This window comes from Salvelinus namaycush, chromosome 36 (assembly GCF_016432855.1).
Source record: "Salvelinus namaycush isolate Seneca chromosome 36, SaNama_1.0, whole genome shotgun sequence".
Lineage (NCBI taxonomy): Eukaryota > Metazoa > Chordata > Actinopteri > Salmoniformes > Salmonidae > Salvelinus > Salvelinus namaycush.
The window spans coordinates 25004885-25020203 of record NC_052342.1 but is presented as its reverse complement, the minus strand read 5'-3'; the positions used below and the strand labels follow the sequence as shown (position 1 = coordinate 25020203).

Genomic DNA, 15319 nt, shown 5'->3' with positions numbered 1-15319 from the left:
ATGTGTGTGTGACTCACAGGAGGCCCAGGCTGTCCGGGGGACCCAGGAAGTCCGTCTCTCCCGGGTCGGCCCATGTTTCCAGGGGGCCCTCGAAGGCCCTGGGCCCCCAGTTCACCCTTGATCCCTCGGCTGAACGAGGGGTAGAAGGAGGCACCCTTTTCTCCTTTACGCCCGAAGAAACCCCTCTCGCCAACACGGCCCTGAAGGGAGAAGAAGAGGTGTTTTCATCACCTCAGATTTGTAAACTCATTAATGGACACTATCATAGTTTGAGAATTGTAAACATTGAACAGAAGAAAGAGAGTAGACAACTGCTTAATTTTTTGGGGGAGTAAATGTAATTGTTAGCAGCATTATAGTTTTACTTATTTGGATAACATTTTGGTCACTGGAAACTTACAGGTGTTCCTGGTTGTCCTCCGAAACCGGGTATGCCTGGGTCTCCGCTTTCACCCTTCCTGCCGAAGGCCCCGGGTCTTCCATCAGACCCAGGAGCCCCCGGTGCCCCCACCCCACCCGTGGTGCCTCCTCCCAGGCAGTTACAGTCACCCAGTTCCCCTGGACCACAGAGGAAGATGAAGGTAAGGAGTTTAGGATCGAGATGTAGAAAAGCTTTATTGTCCCGACATCGGGCATTTTGATTTGTAACTTTATGAAAACACAATACACCTGAGAGGTGTTGGAAAGGAATTGGGTTTGAGAGTTATAGTGTAAAACGGCTGTACAGATGCCTGTACACTGTGTGTGTGTGTGTGTGTGTGTGTGTGTGTGTGTGTGTGTGTGTGTGTGTGTGTGTGTGTGTGTGTGTGTGTGTGTGTGTGTGTGTGTGTGTGTGTGCGTGTGCAGTTGATGTGGATTGATATGGTGTGTGTGTGTGGATATGGACAGTGTGTGTGTGTGTGGGTGTGGTGGATATGGACAGTGTGTGTGTGTGCAGTTGATGTGTGTGTGTGTGTGTGTGTGTGTGTGGTGGATATGGACTGTGTGTGTGTGTGTGTGTGTGTGTGTGTGTGTGTGTGTGTGTGTGTGTGTGTGTGTGTGTGTGTGTGTGTGTGTGTGTGTGTGTGTGTGTGTGTGTGTGTGTGTGTGTGTGCATGCAATAGGAAGTCTTACCTTTGGGTCCTTTGTATCCGCTGGCTCCAGGTGGTCCCTGGCCTCCTGGTCGTCCTGTCGCTCCTGGTAGATTGTCAAACCTGCCGGGCTGGATGTTGACTGAAACACACACACACACACACACACAAACTTGACCTCTCACATAGAAACTCAGTTTATTTGGTCTGTTAGTTAGCTCATATGTAATATGATGGGTTGGTCAATCTTTTGGACAAAACCAGGGGCGCAACTTTGGTTTATAAGTGGGGGGGGGTCATAATTATTATTATTTAAACACTCCAAACAGCCTACCCGACCGCTCGGAGGCGTCCGCATGGTCCTAAAGCACACCGCCGCCTCGTTTTGTATCACATTCCAATGATAAAACTGTAAGGGAAAAAATGTATGTCCTCCCCATCCCCAGTGAAAGTTTAATTTCATTTATTTTATTTATTTCATCTTTATTTAACCATGTAGGCTAGTTGAGAACAAATACTTATTTTCCACCATAATTTGCAAATAAATTCATTAAAAATCTTACAATGTGATTTTCTGGATTTCTTTTTCTCATTTTGTCTGTCATTGTTGAAGTGTACCTATGGTGAAAATTACAGGCCTCTCTCATCTTTTTAAGTGGGAGAACTTGCACAATTGGTGGCTGACTAAATACTTTTTTGCCCCACTGTATATATCTGTCCCCTATGTCAGAGCAATATATATCTCTGTCCACTACGTCAGAGCAATATATATATATCTGTCCCCTATGTCAGAGCAATATATATCTCTGTCCACTACGTCAGAGCAATATATATATATCTGTCCCCTACGTCAGAGCAATATATATATATATATCTGTCCCCTATGTCAGAGCAATATATATCTCTGTCCACTACGTCAGAGCAATATATATATATCTGTCCCCTACGTCAGAGCAATATATATATATATCTGTCCCCTACACCAGAGCAATATATATATATATCTGTCCCCTATGTCAGAGCAATATATATCTCTGTCCACTACGTCGGGAGCAATATATATCTCTGTCCACTACGTCAGAGCAATATATATATATATCTGTCCCCTACGTCAGAGCCATATGTATCCCTGTCCCCTATGTCAGAGCAATATATATCTCTGTCCCCTATGTCAGAGCAATATATATCTCTGTCCCCTATGTCAGAGCAATATATATCTCTGTCCCCTATGTCAGAGCAATATATATCTCTGTCCCCTATGTCAGAGCAATATATATCTCTGTCCCCTATGTCAGAGCCATAGATATCTCTGTCCCCTATGTCAGAGCAATATATATCTCTGTCCCCTATGTCAGGTGGTGGCAGGTAGCCTAGTGGTTAGAGCGTTGGACTAAGAACCGTAAAGGTTGCAAGATCAAATCCCCGAACTGACAAGGTAAAAATCTGTTCATTGAAAATAAGAATGTGTTCTTAACTGACTTGCCTAGTTCAAAAAAGGTAATAAAAGAAAAGCCATAGATAGCTTTCTCCCCTATATCAGAGCAATATATATCTATATACCATTAACACTATGTGCATACTCTATTGTATATCTATGGTCCTGCTGCTCAGGTGGAGAGGGAGACACCTAGTGGCGAAATGTGAGAAAGCATCTTGGATTTGAGTGACCAGCTACACTTACAGGTGTTAGTAAGGAGTGTCCTGACTGTCAGTTTACATTAGAACCATGCACATACATGTAGTTGGCGTGGAAAACTTGATGTAATATTATTTTGGGTTTGTTTGTTTTGGTGGGCTGAATATTACCATGGTAACAGCAATATCCCCACCCTGGTGGTAGGACCCACTACCTTTTCGGAATGCTAATGCACAGTGTTTGGCCCTGACACGGAACCCAAACCAACTGCGCGCGTGCGCCATCGTGCATAAATGAATTTTGTCCCCCCACACCAAACGCGATCACGACACGCAGGTTAAAATATCAAAACAAAACAAACCTGAAACAGGTATTCGTGGATGACATAATGAATGGTAGTGATACAGGTATTTGTGGATGACATAATGAATGGTAGTGATACAGGTATTTGTGGATGATATAATGAATGGTAGTGATACAGGTATTTGTGGATGATATAATGAATGATAGTGATACAGGTATTTGTGGATGACATAATAAATGATAGTGATACAGGTATTTGTGGATGACATAATGAATGATAGTGAAACAGGTATTTGTGGATGACATAATGAATGATAGTGAAACAGGTATTTGTGGATGACATAATGAATGATAGTGAAACAGGTATTTGTGGATGACATAATGAATGATAGTGAAACAGGTATTTGTGGATGATATAATGAATGATAGTGATACAGGTATTTGTGGATGACATAATAAATGATAGTGATACAGGTATTTGTGGATGACATAATGAATGATAGTGAAACAGGTATTTGTGGATGACATAATGAATGATAGTGAAACAGGTATTTGTGGATGACATAATGAATGATAGTGATATGAATGATAGTGACATGTATTTGGAGGGATGTAAAAACATTTAGTAATAGGGGGAGGGGATTGTTGATTTTGCAAAACATTTTGTGATCGCAGAATCGCAAAATTCTGGCTGGACTCGATTATGTTGCTGGGAAGCCGTAACGTACCAGATCTGCCTGGTGGTCCGGGAGGTCCGGGGGGTCCTGGTAAGCCTTGTCCTCCTGGTAGGCCCTCAGGGCCGTAGCTCTGTCTGCCGGGGTTACCCCTCTCTCCCTTAGGCCCTAAGGTACCAGGGAACCCTGGGCTGCCTCCTCGACCTGGGAGATGGAAGAGAGAGTAGGAGAGAGAGGAGAGAGGAGGAGAGAGGAGAGGAGAGGAGAGGAGAGAGGAGGGGAGAAGAGGAGAGAGGAGAGGAGAGAGGAGGAGAGAGGAGAGAGGAGAGAGGAGGAGAGAGGAGAGGAGAGAGGAGGAGAGAGGAGAGGAGAGAGGAGAGGAGAGAGGAGGAGAGAGGAGAGGAGAGAGGAGAGGAGAGGAGAGGAGAGAGGAGGAGAGAGGAGAGGAGAGAGGAGAGGAGAGAGGAGAGAGGAGGAGAGAGGAGAGGAGAGAGGAGGAGAGGAGGAGAGGAGAGGAGAGAGGAGAGAGGAGAGAGGAGAGGAGAGAGGAGATGAGAGGAGAGAGGAGAGGAGAGAGGAGAGAAGAGAGGAGGAGATAGGAGAGGAGAGAGGAGGAGATGAGGAGATGAGAGGAGAGAGGAGATGAGAGAGGAGGAGAGAGGAGAGGAGAGAGGAGGAGAGAGGAGAGGAGAGATGACAGGAGAGGAGAGAGGAGATGACAGGAGAGGAGAGAGGAGGAGAGAGGAGGAGAGAGGAGGAGAGAGGAGAGGAGAGAGGAGATGACAGGAGAGGAGAGGAGAGAGGAGGAGATAGGAGGAGAGAGGCGAGGAGAGAGGAGAGGAGAGAGGAGATGACAGGAGAGGAGAGAGGAGAGGAGAGAGGAGATGACAGGAGAGGAGAGAGGAGATGACAGGAGAGGAGAGAGGAGATGACAGGAGAGGAGAGAGGAGATGACAGGAGAGGAGAGAGGAGAGGAGAGAGGAGATGACAGGAGAGGAGAGAGGAGATGACAGGAGAGGAGATGACAGGAGAGGAGAGAGGAGAGGAGAGGAGAGAGGAGAGGAGAGAGGAGAGAGGAGGAGAGAGGAGAGGAGAGAGGAGAGAGGAGAGGAGAGAGGAGATGACAGGAGAGGAGTAGGGATGGAAGAAAAGACAACAGAAGAGAAAAGAGGGCGGGGTACAAAATGGAACAGAAGAAGGTTTGACTTATCTTGCAGGTATTAGTTTTGTGTCTTGTGGAAATCAGAGGTGTTTGTGTGTCTGCTATGTGTGCGTGCATGTATGCATGTGTGTATCTACCTGTAAGAGGTGAGAGGTGTTGGAAAGGAATTGGGTTTGAGAGTTATAGTGTAAAACGGCTGTACAGATGCCTGTACACTGTGTGTGTGTGTGTGTGTGTGTGTGTGTGTGTGTGTGTGTGTGTGTGTGTGTGTGTGTGTGTGTGTGTGTGTGTGTCTGCGTGCCTGTACGTGTGTTTGCATGTGTGTGTGTGTGCATGCATCTAGATAGTGTATGTGTCTCGGTGTTACTATCGCCGAAGGAGTCGCCTGGTCGTCCTGGTTGTCCTGGAAACCCTGGAGTGCCAGCGTCACCTGGTTGGCCGGGGAATCCGTCGATACCGTTGTCACCTGGTGCTCCTGCAACCAATCAGAGGGGATTGTGGGTATCATTAATACAATTCATTATTTTCATGATACAGTACATAACATGTGTGTGTGTCTGTGTGTGTGTGTGTTACCTTGAACAGCCAACCCTTGTGTGTCTGCGTAGATGGGGGGTCCGGGAGGCCCCTGTTCCCCCTGGTCACCCTGAAAGACAAACAGAGAAAAACGAAATATGTTCACTTTAGCACCCCCTGCTGGCAGACTGGTGCCTAGTAACTCAACCCTAAACCCTCTCAGAACAAGACTGCGTACAAGGGCTGCCCAATTCGTATCTTTATCTACTAATTTGTCTTTTGACCAATCAGATCAGCTCTTGGGCTGCCTGTTCAAGGCAACATTACCTGACATTCAGTTTGTAACAAGTACTGTACACAGTCATGCATTCACTTGGCTTACCTTAGGTCCACTGTAGCCTTGTTGCCCGGGGAACCCTGGACTGCCTGTGAATCCCTGTGTGGGTGAGAGATGCATCAGTTCATTGGTTCATTCATCTGATCATCCATTTATAAATCAATTCATCATTTAGTTTAGGTGTGTGTGTGTGTGTGTGTGTGTGTGTGTGTGTGTGTGTGTGTGTGTGTGTGTGTGTGTGTGTGTGTGTGTGTGTGTGTGTGTGTGTGTGTGTGTGTGCATCTTACCGGTCTTCCTGGAGATCCGGGAGGTCCATTAAAACCAGGAGGACCCTGCCAAGAGAGAAGAAGAAAAAAGATGGCCGCCAGAGAATAGTTTAGAGTCCAGAATCCCAAACAGCATAACATCCCTCTGGGTGTGTAACAATAATAAACAGTTTGGCCTGGGATAGAGGGGGTTTCCACCAGATTTCTTATACCAATCATTTTCTTTCAAATCAGTGAAGGGAAGGGAAAAAAGTGCACACTTTGGGAGGAAGGACAGATAATGGGGACTCTGAGGTGGTAGCAGATAATCTGACATAGAAGGAGGGGAGGAGCTTACCCGTCCCCCTGGATACCCCAGAATTCCATTCTCTCCCTTCTCGCCAGGATAGCCAAAAGGACCCTGACAACAGACGTATGAGTCGAACATTTATAACATACAACTGCATCCTAAATGACAACCTATTCACTAGTAGTGCACTACATTTGACCAGCAGGGCCCATAAGGCTTTGGCCTATAAGGCTCTTTTGCTCGACCGCAAAGAGATATTCAATTCTATAAATCTTTATTGTCCCCAACAGACAAGACAGACACACTTACAGGTGGGCCTGGTCTACCAGATGGTCCACGTACTCCTTTGTAACCCCCTTCACCCTGGGAGAGAGGGGAGAGAGAGAGAAGAGAGAGAGAGAGAGCGAGAGGAGAGAAAAAATATAAAAGGAGTTAACCAAAGGAAGTGGAACTCCCGGGCTGTCCTCACTAGAGGAAGAATCAAGACGGCATCTTTCAGGAAAACCAAAATAAACACATCAAAGTATCATTGTTGCGTCAAAAACAGAACACTCAAAACATGAGCACAATGGCAGCTCTTCCTTTAAAGAACTCCAGGCCTCAAGAGGGCAGATAACCCAAAAACACGGGTGGAACTAAAAAATTGAGCCAGGATTTCTGGAGGGACTACTTTTACATGCGCACCTGGCAGATAAGCATGGGTATAAAATGTTTGGTCCTCAACATACACACAGCTCATTGTTCAACCCTAAAGACGCAACTGGTATGTAATGTTTCATTGGAATTATTTATTATGTTGCATCCAGTGCTTAGCACAATTTACATGTTTAACTCTGGTAGGAGTGGTGACTTCTTTTGTTGTGGATATTTTCTGACTGCAGAAGTAATTGCTAGAAGTGCTAGATTAAATTGTTTAAACGTTTACTTTATTCAAAGCCATGCTTTGTTGCTGTGTCATGCATTGTTTAGTGTAAAATAATGCATGTTTATTCTCTGTTTAAGGTTATCAACCTATTGCTATTCCTATACCTATTCCTCTGTCATTCAACTACTCTATTCAACAAATCAACTATTTCAACATATTCAACAAATGGCATCAAAACCATAATAAAACACTGGAAAGGAATTGAGTTGTCCCTTTGCATCCTTCACGGGTTGAGCAAGCCGTTTTCAAGTTTGGGCAGAGCTGAAATAATTATAACACCTAGACAACTTGACAATCATAAAGCAAAAGGGAGGAAATGACATGTTGGATGACAACAATTATAGTTGGGACACTGGGGGAGGGAAGGGGACACTAGGGGAGGGAACACTGGGGAGGGGACACTGGGGAGGGGATAGAGGGAGAGGATGGGACACTGGGGGAGAGAAGGGGTAGAGGGAGGGGAGGGGACACTGGGGGAGGGAAGGGGTAGAGGGAGGGGAGGGGACACTGGGGGAGGGAAGGGGGGGAGGGGAGAGGATGGGACACGGGAGGGAGGGGTAGAGGGAGGGGATGGGACACGGGGGGGGGGGGGGGGATAGAGGGAGAGCATGGGACACTGGGGGGGAGGGAGGGGATAGAGGGAGAGCATGGGACACTGGGGGGGAGGGAGGGGAGAGGATGGGACACTGGGAGGGAGGGAGGGGATAGAGGGAGGGGATGGGCCAGGGAGAGAGGGGGCTCCAGGAGCCAGCCAGCGAGCCAAAGGCGCCAGCTATAGGTGAAGTGGGGGCGACGTTCAGTATAGTATCACAACCACCCTCCACCCCCCACCACAGCTTGACTCCACGCCAGGATGGAGCCCTCAGTCTGGGGTAGAGCGGGTCAGCTACCCAGCCCTCCTTTCTGGAGCCCTGGAGCTTTTGAACTTGTGTTTCTCTCATCACAAACCTCAGGTCCTTTGTCTCCTTTAGGAAAGCCCACAAACTCCACCACTCCATTGACCAAGGGCCTGCCTGGGTCTCCCTGCGGGCCCACATCGCCCTGGGTAACGGTAACCAAGGAAGAGAGAGTTTTACATGGCAACACAATGGGGGTTGAGAGAGAGGGGAGGAGGGAGGGGTGGTTGGGTGGCGGCGACGGCGGTTGGTTGTTGTTTTCGGGTGAGTTTGGAAGGAGGGGGTGGAGGGCTGATTTAGAGGGGGGGTAGGGTAGTTGGAGGTACGGACTGTGTGTGACCCTAGGAGGGGTGGTAGCGTAGGGGGGACGGCGGGTTCGGGGCAAGGTGGAGATTGGCGGGTGAGGGGAGGGAGGGGTGGGGGATATGAGAGGCCAGTCACTCACACAGTAGAGAGCCATCCACAAATACCTGTATCACTATCATTCATTATGCCATCCACAAATACCTGTATCACTATCATTCATTATGTCATCCACAAATACCTGTATCACTATCATTCATTATGCCATCCACAAATACCTGTATCACTATCATTCATTATGCCATCCACAAATACCTGTATCACTATCATTCATTATGTCATCCACAAATACCTGTATCACTATCATTCATTATGTCATCCACAAATACCTGTATCACTATCATTCATTATGTCATCCACAAATACCTGTATCACTATCATTCATTATGCCATCCACAAATACCTGTATCACTATCATTCATTATGCCATCCACAAATACCTGTATCACTATCATTCATTATGCCATCCACAAATACCTGTATCACTATCATTCATTATGTCATCCACAAATACCTGTATCACTATCATTCATTATGCCATCCACAAATACCTGTATCACTATCATTCATTATGCCATCCACAAATACCTGTATCACTATCATTCATTATGTCATCCACAAATACCTGTATCACTATCATTCATTATGTCATCCACAAATACCTGTATCACTATCATTCATTATGTCATCCACAAATACCTGTATCACTATCATTCATTATGCCATCCACAAATACCTGTATCACTATCATTCATTATGTCATCCACAAATACCTGTATCACTATCATTCATTATGTCATCCACAAATACCTGTATCACTATCATTCATTATGCCATCCACAAATACCTGTATCACTATCATTCATTATGCCATCCACAAATACCTGTATCACTACCATTCATTATGTCATCCACAAATACCTGTATCACTATCATTCATTATGTCATCCACAAATACCTGTATCACTATCATTCATTATGCCATCCACAAATACCTGTATCACTATCATTCATTATGCCATCCACAAATACCTGTATCACTATCATTCATTATGCCATCCACAAATACCTGTATCACTATCATTCATTATGTCATCCACAAATACCTGTATCACTATCATTCATTATGCCATCCACAAATACCTGTATCACTATCATTCATTATGCCATCCACAAATACCTGTATCACTATCATTCATTATGTCATCCACAAATACCTGTATCACTATCATTCATTATGTCATCCACAAATACCTGTATCACTATCATTCATTATGTCATCCACAAATACCTGTATCACTATCATTCATTATGCCATCCACAAATACCTGTATCACTATCATTCATTATGTCATCCACAAATACCTGTATCACTATCATTCATTATGTCATCCACAAATACCTGTATCACTATCATTCATTATGCCATCCACAAATACCTGTATCACTATCATTCATTATGCCATCCACAAATACCTGTATCACTACCATTCATTATGTCATCCACAAATACCTGTATCACTACCATTCATTATGTCATCCACAAATACCTGTATCACTATCATTCATTATGTCATCCACAAATACCTGTATCACTATCATTCATTATGCCATCCACAAATACCTGTATCACTATCATTTATTATGTCATCCACAGCTGACAGTACAGCTGCTGGTTATTAGCATCACCACAAGCAGAGGGACATCAGTTTGACCAGATGGAGGCAAGTCAACATCAGTCCCAGCATTGATTCATATCACCAGTGAACATTACCCGCTCACCTCCTGCAGTGTTCTGTGTTTTGGACCCCCCCCTTACCTCAGTCTCCTCCTCCCCCCTCCTCCCCCTGTCTCCCACCCCCTCCTCCCCCTGTCTCCCACTCCTCCTCCCCCTGTCTCCCACTCCTCCTCCCCCTGTCTCCCACCCCTCCTCCCCCTGTCTCCCACCCCTCCTCCCCCTGTCTCCCACCCCTCCTCCCCCTGTCTCCCACCCCTCCTCCCCCTGTCTCCCACCCCTCCTCCCCCGGTCTCCCACCCCTCCTCCCCCTGTCTGCCTCCCCCTGTCTCCCACCCCTCCTCCCCCTGTCTCCCACCCCTCCTCCCCCGGTCTCCCACCCCTCCTCCCCCGGTCTCCCACCCCTCCTCCCCCGGTCTCCCACCCCTCCTCCCCCGGTCTCCCACCCCTCCCCCCCCTGTCTCCCACCCCTCCTCCCCCTGTCTCCCACCCCTCCTCCCCCTGTCTCCCACCCCTCCTGCTCCTGTCTCCCACCCCTCCTCCCCCTGTCTCCCACCCCTCCTCCCCCTGTCTCCCACCCCTCCTCCCCCTGTCTCCCACCCCTCCTCCCCCGGTCTCCCACCCCTCCTCCCCCGGTCTCCCACCCCTCCTGCTCCTGTTGGTGTTACCTTATCTCCTTTGTAGATAGTGGTAATAGATGAGCCTACTAGAGGCTCGTCGCCGGGCACGCCTCGAGGTCCGGGTGGACCCGTGATGCCCTGGTGATTCAGAGGAGAACACTTGTCAGTCAGTCGTTATCAGCCAATCAGACCGGAGGATGAGGAGGTTGGAATGTTGAGAGGCAAGGGAGGGGGGAGGGGGGGGTAAAGATAAAAAGAGCGAGGTGTAGAGAGAGAAAGGACCAGCGAGAGAGGGGGAATAAGGAGGGATGAAGAAAGAGAGGGATGTGGGAGAAATAGGAAATGCGGGAAAGAGAGAGAAATGGAGAACAAATTAAAGAAAAAAAGAGTGTTCGGGGATGTGATAAAAGAAGAAGACAGTGAGGAAAAGAGAAAGATGAGAGATTCAAAGCGAAAGAGTGAGAAGTAGGGGATGAGATAGTAGGGGATTGAATATCAGAAGAAAGAGAGAAAGGAGTGAACGAGAGAGAGAGAAAAAGAGAGAGCTGGGCTACATTATCTTTCTATAAAGGGAAATAAAGCCACACAGGAAGTAGGAGCAAGTGATTACAGCACCAATCACAGACCACGACATGCCCGCCCACCCACATGACAGTTTAGAGATTATATGGTCAAATTATGGGGGTGATTATTATGGGGGTGATGGAAAGTTCCAGAATAATCTCTGAGCAGCCATCCAACAGTAAGCAAACATGTTGTTTTTGTAATGGTACAGGACAACTGTACTCCATCCAATAACATTTTAGATCTCGATAATTTTTAAATCAGATTTGTTACGAGTTCAGATTCAGAATAAGAAACAAAATGGCCGCCTCCATAGGGCTCCAGTCGTCCCTGTGGCAGCACTGTCATGCAATAATAAACACAACAGGGGTAAACTGTAACACCATTCAAGACAAGGTGATATTTTAATAATTGAGATGGAACAAACCAGAGGGGGCTAGTGAGGGGAGGATAGCTCCTAATAATGACTGAAATGGACTGAACTGAACGGGAGCTACAGTTGAAGTCGGAAGTGTACATACAACTTAGCCGAATACATTTAAACTTGCCAAAACTATAGGGGTGGAGGTCCTGTTTCATTGGAGAAAGGTAGGGAGAGATGGAAGGAGGGGTGGAGGTCCTGTTTCATTGGAGAAAGGTGGGGAGAGATGGAAGGAGGGGTGGAGGTCCTGTTTCATTGGAGAAAGGTGGGGAGAGATGGAAGGAGGGTGGAGGTCCTGTTTCATTGGGGAAAGGTGGGGAGAGATGGAAGGAGGGGTGGAGGTCCTGTTTCATTGGGGAAAGGTAGGGAGAGATGGAAGGAGGGGTGGAGGTCCTGTTTCATTGGAGAAAGGTAGGGAGAGATGGAAGGAGGGGTGGAGGTCCTGTTTCATTGGGGAAAGGTAGGGAGAGATGGAAGGAGGGGTGGAGGTCCTGTTTCATTGGGGAAAGGTAGGGAGAGATGGAAGGGGGTTGAATAGAGGGGAAGAGGATGTGTCAAACCATCACCAAGATAGATGACATGCACACAGAGGTCAGACAGACAACCACAATCCTGCATTTCAACCACACACACACACACACACACACACACCCACACACACACACACACACACACACACACACACACACACACACACACACACACACGACACAGCTAGAAAACCCTAAGCCTGCTGTCTTTAGTTTGATTTGCAGTGAGGAAAGGTTACTGATACAGAAGTGTGAATTATGACTGTATCCCAAATGGCAGCCTCTTCCCAGGGCCCATAGGGCTATAGTCAGAAGTGGTGCACTATATAGGGTATCATATGGGAAGCAACTGATGTCATATTTCTAAAGTCTAAATCTAGCTACACGTTTCCGTTCTTAAGTGTGTTTATGGTTGAGTGGAAAGAGTGAATAGGAAGCTAAAATGTAATAAACTCATATAAGAAATCAATTACTGTATCAATCGATCAGTGATAAGAAGGGCTACGTGTATGGATAGTGGAGGTTACTTCTAGTTGTGTTGTAACGGTGTGTACAATCTATCGGAAATGCCCTCAACAATTAACAGGTAAACAAAGTAAACTAGGTAGAATAGGAGGGGTTGTGTTATTTTGTAACGATGAGTACCTTATCTCCTGGCTCCCCCCGGAAGCCTGGGCTGGTGCTCCCCTGGAAAACAAGAGTGGGTATTGCATTTGGAAAACATGGGCCTACATGGGGCAGGCATTATAACAGCATGAGTGTAACGGTATGAAGTCTACAATCTCAATGTAAGTCTACTGAAGCCAAAGTTTCTAATAGGGACTAAATACATATCATGTATCTCAATAAACCTAGACTAAAAGGAAAGAAAGAAATACATTAAAAATTTCCACATGTTAGTCATTTAGCAGACGCTGACAGTTAGTGCATTCATTCAGCTAGGTGATAGATAGGTGGGACAACCACATATAACAGGCATAGAAAGTACATTTTACCTCAATAACATAGCTGTCAGTAGAGTCAGAGCTAGAAGGGGGTCGGTCAGGGTGGGGTGGGGGGGGTCAAGTGAGGTGCTGACCTGTTTCACCCTCTACAACCACTGTGATTATTATTATTTGACCATGCTGGTCATCTATGTACATTTGAACATCTTGGCCATGTACTGTTACAATCTCCACCCGGCACAGCCAGAAGAGGATTGGCCACCCCTCATAGACTGGTTCCTCTCTAGGTTTCTTCCTACGTTCCTGCCTTTCTAGGGAGTTTTTCCTAGCCACCGTGCTTCTACATCTGCATTGCTTGCTGTTTGGGATTTCAGGCTGGGTTTCTGTACAGCACTTTGTGACATCAGCTGATGTAAAAAGGGCTTTATGAATACATTTGATTGATTGATTGATTGAAGTGAAAGTGCTGGTTGGTTAAGAGTACATACATATATATATTTTGTGGGGGGGGTGGAGGTGAGGAGGAGGAGGATTTAAGATACTGTTAGAAGAGAGAGGGTTTGGGTGGAGGTGAGGAGGAGGATTATTTAAGATACTGTTTGGAGAGAAAGGGTTTGGGTGGAGGTGAGGAGGAGGAGGATTATTTAAGATACTGTTTGGAGAGAAAGGGTTTGGGTGGAGGTGAGGAGGAGGAGGATTATTTAAGATACTGTTAGAAGAGAGAGGGTTTGGGTGGAGGTGAGGAGGAGGAGGACTATTTAAGATACTGTTTGGAGAGAAAGGGTTTGGGTGGAGGTGAGGAGGAGGAGGATTATTTAAGATACTGTTAGAAGAGAAAGGGTTTGGGTGGAGGTGAGGAGGAGGATTATTTAAGATACTGTTTGGAGAGAAAGGGTTTGGGTGGAGGTGAGGAGGAGGAGGATTATTTAAGATACTGTTAGAAGAGAGAAAGGGTTTGGGTGGAGGTGAGGAGGAGGAGGACTATTTAAGATACTGTTAGAAGAGAGAGGGTTTGGGTGGAGGTGAGGAGGAGGAGGATTATTTAAGATACTGTTAGAAGAGAAAGGTTTTGGGTGGAGGTGAGGAGGAGGAGGATTATTTCAGATACTGTTTGGAGAGAAAGGGTTTGGGTGGAGGTGAGGAGGAGGAGGATTATTTCAGATACTGTTTGGAGAGAAAGGTTTTGGGTGGAGGTGAGGAGGAGGATTATTTAAGATACTGTTTGGAGAGAAAGGGTTTGGGTGGAGGTGAGGAGGAGGAGGATTATTTAAGATACTGTTAGAAGAGAAAGGGTTTGGGTGGAGGTGAGGAGGAGGAGGATTATTTCAGATACTGTTTGGAGAGAAAGGGTTTGGGTGGAGGTGAGGAGGAGGAGGAGGATTATTTAAGATACTGTTAGAAGAGAAAGGGTTTGGGTGGAGGTGAGGAGGATTATTTCAGATACTGTTTGGAGAGAAAGGGTTTGGGTGGAGGTGAGGAGGAGGAGGATTTAAGATACTGTTTGGAGAGAAAGGGTTTGGGTGGAGGTGAGGAGGAGGAGGATTATTTCAGATACTGTTTGGAGAGAAAGGGTTTGGGTGGAGGTGAGGAGGAGGAGGATTTAAGATACTGTTAGAAGAGAGAAAGGGTTTGGGTGGAGGTGAGGAGGAGGAGGATTATTTAAGATACTGTTAGAAGAGAAAGGGTTTGGGTGGAGGTGAGGAGGAGGAGGATTATTTAAGATACTGTTAGAAGAGAGAAAGGGTTTGGGTGGAGGTGAGGAGGATTATTTAAGATACTGTTAGAAGATAAAGGGTTTGGGTGGAGGTGAGGAGGATTATTTAAGATACTGTTTGAAGAGAAAGGGTTTGGGTGGAGGTGAGGAGGAGGATTTAAGATACTGTTAGAAGAGAAAAAGGGTTTCAGATGTTTTCAGAAGATGGGCAGAAAGAAAGAAAGTTGCACCCTTTAATTGAATTAAACCTAATAACCAACGTTTGTTGAGAGCATCCTGTACAGTGCCTTCGGAAAGTATACAGACCCCTTGACTTATTCCACATTTGGTTACGTTACAGTCTTATTTTTCCTC

At 46.3% G+C, this 15319-nt stretch overlaps 1 protein-coding gene across 1 annotated transcript in view; it reads right to left on the bottom strand.

Annotated features, from left to right (window-relative positions):
- LOC120030511 (collagen alpha-2(IV) chain-like) overlaps positions 1-15319 on the bottom strand; it is a 50218-nt gene that overhangs the window by 28613 nt on the left and 6286 nt on the right. Inside the window, exons 4-14 of the mRNA XM_038975919.1 lie at positions 10841-10930; positions 8127-8219; positions 6302-6364; positions 5986-6030; positions 5744-5797; positions 5422-5491; positions 5213-5320; positions 3738-3887; positions 1114-1212; positions 401-558; positions 18-200 (exon numbers count right to left, since the gene is read on the bottom strand). Coding sequence (XP_038831847.1) covers positions 18-200; positions 401-558; positions 1114-1212; positions 3738-3887; positions 5213-5320; positions 5422-5491; positions 5744-5797; positions 5986-6030; positions 6302-6364; positions 8127-8219; positions 10841-10930 — 1113 coding nt within the window. The remainder of the gene's footprint in view (positions 1-17; positions 201-400; positions 559-1113; positions 1213-3737; positions 3888-5212; positions 5321-5421; positions 5492-5743; positions 5798-5985; positions 6031-6301; positions 6365-8126; positions 8220-10840; positions 10931-15319) is intronic.